This window comes from Brassica oleracea, chromosome C7 (assembly GCF_000695525.1).
Source record: "Brassica oleracea var. oleracea cultivar TO1000 chromosome C7, BOL, whole genome shotgun sequence".
NCBI classification, from domain to species: domain Eukaryota; kingdom Viridiplantae; phylum Streptophyta; class Magnoliopsida; order Brassicales; family Brassicaceae; genus Brassica; species Brassica oleracea.
The window spans coordinates 25,430,127-25,438,207 of NC_027754.1; the positions used below are offsets into that span (position 1 = coordinate 25,430,127).

Here is an 8,081-nt window from a genome sequence, read left to right on the forward strand (position 1 = left end):
TCAGACGACTTACTAGTAAGTCGTCCCAGACCCTAAATTTAACCCCTAAACTAAATTGACTAAATTAACTAACTAACCACGTTATAAAGCCGTAGTTATACTTAAATAGTGTTTACTACACTCATAAATAAACACACTTAAGTAAATTTTAAAGTTTTCAAAAAAACATTTATGCATTCCAAAATCTAACCCTAAGAACACATACAATACTACAACATATGTTGGCAAAACCTAAACCAAAGAATATCATGACTCACTACTTTCACTCATCTAAGTTGAAAACAATTAACTTTTGTTATATCTTAATTTATATCTCTTAAAACATATGTTAATTACATGATTTCAATTTTTCACTTATCAAAATATTTTTTACAAAATTTTTAAATTATTTCTAAATAGAACTAGTCCAGACGACTTACTGTAAAGTCGTCTGGACAGACGACTTCAGACGACTTACGGGGGTTAGAAACGTAAAAAAATTTCGATTTTTTTGTTTGTTCACAAGGGGCTAGTTGTAATTTCAATAGCCTTTTAGGTTATTTTTGCATTTGATTCAAGTTTGGGTTTACTTTTGCATTTGAAATCAAGTTGTGAGTCATATTTGGTAATTTTCCCTAATTTTAAATCAAAATAAGGGCCCATTTATATATTCAACACACTAGTTCACTGTGGTTATAAGTGTTTGCATGCATATTTATGTCTGAAATTTGACGGTTGATACACATTTCAGTTTATGCTATTTTTTTAGACTTTATTTATATACATATTAAAAATATTTATCATTCAGTTATTTGTAAACATACCCAAAAATCATGAAACCCCATTTTAAATAGTAAATCTTTCCTAAAAAAACCAACATTTGAAACATATTGCCTTAGACCTCTTTAAACCTTTGCACGACACTGGCTATCGTAGGATCTGATTATCGGGTTGCAATGACTGAAAATAGTCATAGAAAATAAAAGATAATTTTGGTTGGATAACCATTGGATTGGTGAGGAAGGATTGATGGATTCCATAGCAAGAAGATGGCCGCATAGGTTGTCTAGGCCAAGTTCATGGATAGTAGTAAAAAAAAATACAACAATGTAGACATGATATTTTGGTCTGGAGGAAGGAAAATCTGCTTTATGGGAAGGAAAAATAAACAGTTTACAAAAGACCGTACAAAAAATTCAGAATGACAATACAAAAACACATGAAGAAGTTATGGAAGTTACTAAGAAAATGAAAGAGGATTATCAAGATGAAACTATATTAGGAAGATAAGAGAATAAAGGCATCAAAAAGGGTGATAAAAATGCGAAGTTCTATCATGCATTAACGAACCAAAGACATAATGGTTAATGGATTACATCGAAATCAGACGTAGAGCAGGTGGCGATTGATTATTTCAATGATTTATAAAAATCACATCGTGTTCTGATTTTGAGTTTCTTAGAAGAGATTCCAAATTTGATTATGGAAGATCATAATAATATGCGTACTTCGGGTGCATTAAAAGAAGTGGCTGTATTTATGATGCCTCAAGAAAAAGACCAGGAGCAGATGATGGAATGACAACTTTCTTTTTTTCAACAATCATGGTCAATAATTAAGAGAGATGTAGTTAATATGATTAAAATTTTCTTAGAACGGATTATTTTGATGAGCGTCTCAATAACAGATATATGTCTTATTTTAAAAACAGCTAAACCTAACTGTATGGCCAAAATTACGACCAATTAGTTTATGCAACGTGAGATACACGATTATTTCAAAGGTGTTATGCCAATGGTTAAAACGGATCCTTTCAAAATTGATATCAGAGGCGTAAACCGCTTTTGTTTCGTATCATCTTATTTCAGATAATATATTGATAGCTCAGGAAATGTTTCACGGATTGAAGAAGAATAGTTCGTGTAAAGAAATTTTTTTGGCCATTAAAACAAATATGAGCTAGTAAGATGTATGCACGTGTTAAAATGTGAACTGAACAAAATCAGAGACAATTATGAGAGGTTTGGAACTGTAATAACTTTCTTGAGAACCACAAAATTAAAAGCTCCAGTAACAAGATTAAGACCCACACAAAAACAAATACGTATGTCGGTTTTTGAAAAAAAATCTAATTACACAGTTACAGAACATATATTCAGTATACACATACAAGTTCATTTTTTTCTACAACACAACAAGTAACTTTTCTATAAAACATTTACTGAAGCTAGAATATGTAGCCTTAGTTTCTTGTCTTAAAAATTCCAAAATAGCAACATGTTGTGGTTTGATGATGGGTTTGTCTCCTTGATAGAACTTGATCGATGATGGATGCACAGATGGATAGAAATCGAGATGGAATGGATCTTCAGTGTGCATGAGATCGATGGAGAGATCAAACACTTGTGTAGAAGTGCTAGTGATCGTGAGATTTACTCCCACAAACAATGATCTAAGGTGAAAGACTTGCAGATAATCAACTCCTAGACAAACAAGGTTCAGAAACTGAACAAAGGATTCACAGATCAAAAGAAGATTTTTAGTGAAAAGTGAATGAACAACAAAGTGAAATCGACAAGGTTTATGTAGAAAGAAGAACCCGGTTTGGACTTGTGTAAAAACTAGAAAGAAACATTAAAACTAGGTGATCTTGGAGACTGAGTAGTTGAACACTTGACTTAACTGGTTCTCTTGTTTTCCGGTTGCAAGTGGCTCTGGTTTGGAGTAAACCATGTCGAGATTGCCTTCCTCAGATTCCTGGTTTGTGATCTTGTAACTGGGCCTTTAGACAGTGAGAATGAATCCTTGTCTTCTTTGGTTTGGGCTTCATAAGTTGCATCTGATTCATGAGAAAGATTGGGCCGAAATCCATCAGCTCTGGCTAGGTCCATCACGCTTTGAGTATCACTCTGGTTCAGCTCATCTAGCTCCTCTTCAGTGTCACTCTCATTCAGCTCCTTTCCAGCTCCTTGTTCAGTGTCAGTCTCCTCCAGCTCGTCCAGCTCCATATCAGCTTCTAGTTCAGTCATGGTTGCATCATCCCCTCCTCCTTTAAAAGGATTTGACTTCAAATCCAAATGATCTGGATAAAATGAGATCAAGTCAGCAACATTGAAAGTATAATTGATTGGATACTTACCTTGTAGATCTATCTTGTAAGCCCTTGGCAATAGCTTAGACTTTCTTTCCACAGGAAGCCTTCCTTTCCACAGGAAACCTTTCTTTCCTCAAGTGTATTGTCACCAAGTCCCTGGTTCAAGTATCAGCTCACGCCTGCCCCTTTTGCATATTTAGCATACTCCTTCGTCCTCTCCTCAATATTCTTCTTAACCTGATCATGCAAAGACACAAAAAACTCGGCCTTGACCTTGTCGGCCTTTCCATCAAGATTAGCTTGTTCATTGAGAGGTAAAGATAACGAATCAAAAGGAGTCAATAGATTAAATCATACACAATCTGAAAAGGAGAGTATTTAGTTGCACGGTGTACAGAGTAATTGTAAGCAAAGTCTACATGTTCCCAAGTTTTAATGTTCTTCTTAATCATAGCACGCAAAAGAGTAGCTAGAGTCCTATTAACTACCTCAGTTTGTCTATCAGTTTGTAGATGACAAGTAGTAGAGAACAACAACTTAGTTCCTAGATTTGACCACAATGTTTTCCAGAAATGACTCAAGAATTTGGTATCTCTATCAGACACTATAGTCCTAGGCATCCCATGCAGTCTAACAACATCTCTAAAGAACAAATCAGCAATGATGAGAGCATTATCAGTTTTGTGATAAGCAATGAAGTGAGGCATCTTAGAGAACCTATCAACAACCACAAAGATCGAGTCTCTTCCTTTCCTAGTCCTATGCAATTTCAGCGCAAAATCCATATATATCGACCCAGTGTGCAATAGGAATAGGCAGTGGAGTATACAAACCTTCTGGGCAAGCTTTAGCTTTGGCTTTAGTACAAACAACAAACCTGCTGCATACTCTCTTAATGTCTTTCTTCATGCTCGGCAAGTAGAAGTGCTCCTTTAGTATACTGTAAGTTTTAGCCACACCAAAGTGTCCCATCAGTCCTCCATGTGATTCCTTGACATACAACTCTCTCAAAGAACAATTAGGCAAGCACACACGATTTTCAAAGAACAAAAACCCATCAGCTTAATAAAATTTGCCACTGGTATGTTTCTCACTGTTCTTAAAATGTTCTTTGAAATCAGGATTATCTGCATAATAAGTTTTCACTTGATCAAAACCTAACAGCTTAGTTTCTATTGAAGATAACAAGGTATACCTTCTAGACAGAGCATCAGCTACAACATTTTCTTTACCTTGCTGGAACTTATAATAGATATATTTTAGTATTTTTATAATTCCAATTTAAAATTTTTAATGAATATTTTTATTATCCTCTCGCACCCTTCCGCAACCGCAAACGCTAGATGAAACCAGCTTTTGAATTTAAGAGGTTTAGAGTGGTTTGAAGCAGTTTAGAGCGGTTTGAGTGATTGTTGCAAAATGCCAACAACCGTAACTAACCGCAAAAGCTGCGTTTGCGTGTGGTAGCAGGGAAACCAGTCATACCCTAAATATATTTGAGATATATTTATAAAGTGTAAATGTCTCACATTGAAACTTTGTAAAACTCATCAACAAAAATGATTACTATAAATATATCATGATCTTTCGCTTGAGTAAAATCAAATCGGCTATAATAAACCAAAAGCCTATATTTTTGATTGGTTTAAACAACATCCGCGCATTTTGTCACATTTATATAAAATTTGCAAAGAAAAAAATACACACACTTTTAAAGCGTGGTCAAAATCTAGTTAGCAGAGTTAAATACTAATACAAATTACTAAAATACATGCCCCTCTCAGTATTTTAATTTTTTTTGTTGTGGTTTAGAATTCATGTATGAGTTAGTAGCAACGACGATACTAGTATAAACTACTACTAATTTTACATGTTTCCATTTTAGTAGTTCATATATGATATCATTTTTCCAATAAATATAGTAGAAATACAGTTGTTATTATGTATTTGAGTTCATAGCTCAAATTAGATTTAATTGTATTTAACCTCTGTATTTTCGTGTATCATATAGATGCAAAGTGCCAAATAAGTAGTCTTTTTTATGAAAGTTCAGAGTTATATTGGTGGTTTTCTCTTTTTAAATCTAGGACATGGTTGTACATTATCCAATAAATCTCAAAAGAAGACATATTTTATTAATTTTCCCCCAAATCGAAAGATGATTCTTAATACATTAAACGAAATTAACAATCAGCTTACTAGCTATTTTTTTTATTTTTTAGTCCAATCAAATCCCTTTTCTTCTGGTTGACCATTTCTCGACAAGTAAATACCGTCATCTTTAGAAATCCATGTGTCCGTTTCATTGCATTTACGAGTGAATCCTCCATTATAGGCTCTAAAGCTTTGAAAATACTCCATTTTAGGCCCTTGTCGTAGATCACAATCCCATTTTGTCCTTAAGAATACATTATCGCCGAACCTAAAAGTGTATGCAGGATCATTGAATTTTACAAGGTGGACGCCTATATCGTTGTCTCTAGATTTGCAGTGGACTTGGAGAGTGCTATGACTCTTAGCTAGGTTGTTTTCAAATGCTAGAGCATTTTTATGACACACAGCTTCGTTCAATCCAACAAACAAAACGACAGTTAAAAGAAAAACAAAAGGACAATTATTCATTTTTATCTATCTAGCTGTTTGGATAAAAGATTGGTGTGAAGGAATATGAATCTAAGAGCATAGGAGAATACTTATTTATATACGTGCCAGTCTTTTGATTTTGTTCTTAATTAATTACCTACCTACATATTTTTTTTCTAAAAACGATAATAACTGTTTAAATGCATAATATCTCATGGTTTTAGGAAAAAAATCAACGAAAATATCAGACTGAATCTCTCGTTTAGGAATCCCAAAGAAATACTATAGGAAAAAAATCATTGGACTTTTCATTTATGTACATTGACTTTAAAATATTAAAGAACTGATTCAACGAAATTAGCTTTCAGTTTGTAATACGGAAAATAATCTATAAATTAATAATGTTGGGACTTCGGTATTTTATTAATTTATAAATTTATTAATTTACAAAAAAATCATTTTTATATTTTTCTATTGTAAGATATTTTTTTCTAAAATCTTATTTAAATTTTTTTTTTGTGTATATACATTAATTAACTTCTTGAAATTAGGCATTTAAATTAGTTTTATTATATTATTTGGTTCATATAAAATATGTTTCATAGAGTTTAAATATGGTTTTAGATATAATTTTATTAAATCTCATAAAAATATATTAAATGTTAAGAAAATTTAAAGATAATTCTATCGTGAACACAAACCAAACAATATAATGGTTGGTTTGTACTTATATAAAATATATATAAATATAAATTATTAATTTATAATTTTAATGAGACCATATATTTACATAGGATTTTCTAAAAAAAATATTATTTTATTATTTTATCGATTTATGTCATATTTTAAACCGGTCCAAATTGGGACCACAGAAATTTATTAATTTATGGTGTTTGTTAATTTATAATCACATAAGATTTACCTGTTCATTTGAAATCTCAGATCATCAGTTGTTCAAAAAAATAAACTCTCAGATCATCATCACCATGTGGGAAAGCTTAATGACTTTCTAGGTCATCTATTTTGTGTTTTTTTTTTGTATAGTTATGAGTTTCATATGAAACATTTCATTTTGTATACTGCTCGCCTCACCTCACCTAGTGGATTCAATAAATTAAAACATTAAAAGTGAAGGTGTTACGACATTCTTTATTATAATGAATGAATAGAAGAATTACGCAGAGTTGAGAAGATTATAGATGATGAGTGGAAGTGATGCAGCGTAGCATAAACATTAGTATTCTTAATATTAGAAAGATAATGATTAAATACTTTAGGATAGAAGGTTAGATCCTAATCCTTGAGAACTTAGGTCTTTTCTTATTAGTATCACTAGTGAGCTCTTGATCTGTAAAAGTCACAATTTTTTGATTATTGATTTACAAAACTTAGAGCTTTGCGTTAAACAACTTAAGAAGGCTAAGATAACGGGCATTCTCAGAATTCAACGTTAACTTCGCATTATCGGTTACTACGGTTACTTCCGCTCCATTAGTTGGTATCAGAATCCAGGAGCTTTAATTTTTAATTAGGGCTCGATCCAATGTCATCTCAGACGATGACACTTCGTAATCCTATAAACTCCATAATATCGCAAGCTATAACATCTGCCGTTGATGGCGTACTAGCTAAACATCAGCATAAACGTCGAGAGTTATTACGTGACTTCATCAAAACTACGACCAGTGTTTTTATTCAACAGCAAAAACGACGTACTACTCAAATTTTTTTGAGGAGGATGACAAAGATGGTGTTATTAGCAACAATTTATCTGCAAAAACAAACCACAGCCAGAATCAACTTCATGAATATCATGTCATAATTTAGACGTGAAGACAAAAGAGGTAGACACGTCTCCTCAAAGGAAGTTTCTATCTCCAATTGATATTCATGAGATTAATGATGTTATGACAAGAGAGACACTTCTCGACAGATCTATGGTCACAAGCGACGTGGAGGGCTGTAATCTGACCGATGAACCTATCTATGAATCTATGATGTTTCTGATGCTGAATTATTTATAGATTCTCACTACTACATGGATCCAGTTTTCAATGATGATGATGACGATGAAATTCAAGGCGTCAACAACAGATGTGATGTTCACGTGGTAGTTGATGAGGGTTATATATGTGGCAGTAGGGAACATATGAATCATGGTCTGGGGGAAAAGGATTGCCATCGACAATTTCATCACGAGCCACCAGATCGGGGTCGACATAAGGAACACACATATGTAGATCTTGTGGCAACACATAAAAAACTAACCAATGGCTCTACGTATACGAAGTTGTCTGACGAAACATGGCATATTCTCAAGCCGAAGCATGATCAAGAAGATTGTTTAAGTGAACTATCTTTGATTGGGAAACATGCATTGGAAAACAAAATAACTTATCTTCAGGAAGCTCTTGTGTTAGAAAAA

General features: G+C 33.0%; 1 protein-coding gene across 1 annotated transcript; it reads right to left on the reverse strand.

Moving 5' to 3' along the window:
• Positions 1-2,657: 2,657 nt before the first annotated feature.
• Positions 2,658-4,045, reverse strand: LOC106302942. The gene is made up of 5 exons (XM_013739338.1): positions 3,951-4,045; positions 3,469-3,832; positions 3,251-3,355; positions 3,119-3,200; positions 2,658-3,061 (listed from the first exon to the last, which is right to left on the reverse strand). The coding sequence occupies exons 1-5, from the start codon at positions 4,043-4,045 to the stop codon at positions 2,658-2,660; spliced, it is 1,050 nt and encodes a 349-aa protein (XP_013594792.1).
• Between the last annotated feature and the right edge of the window lie 4,036 nt (positions 4,046-8,081).

Bases quoted from the DNA above. Each gene is read 5' to 3' on its own strand.
- LOC106302942 (XM_013739338.1), bottom strand. From the start codon at position 4,045: ATGGGACACTTTGGTGTGGCTAAAACTTACAGTATACTAAAGGAGCAC. The intron at 3,356-3,468 runs GTACACCGTGCA...CTTGATGGAAAG, and splicing joins ACTTTGCTTACAATTACTCT to GCCGACAAGGTCAAGGCCGA. The intron at 3,062-3,118 runs GTAAGTATCCAA...CATTTTATCCAG, and splicing joins TTACAAGATAGATCTACAAG to ATCATTTGGATTTGAAGTCA.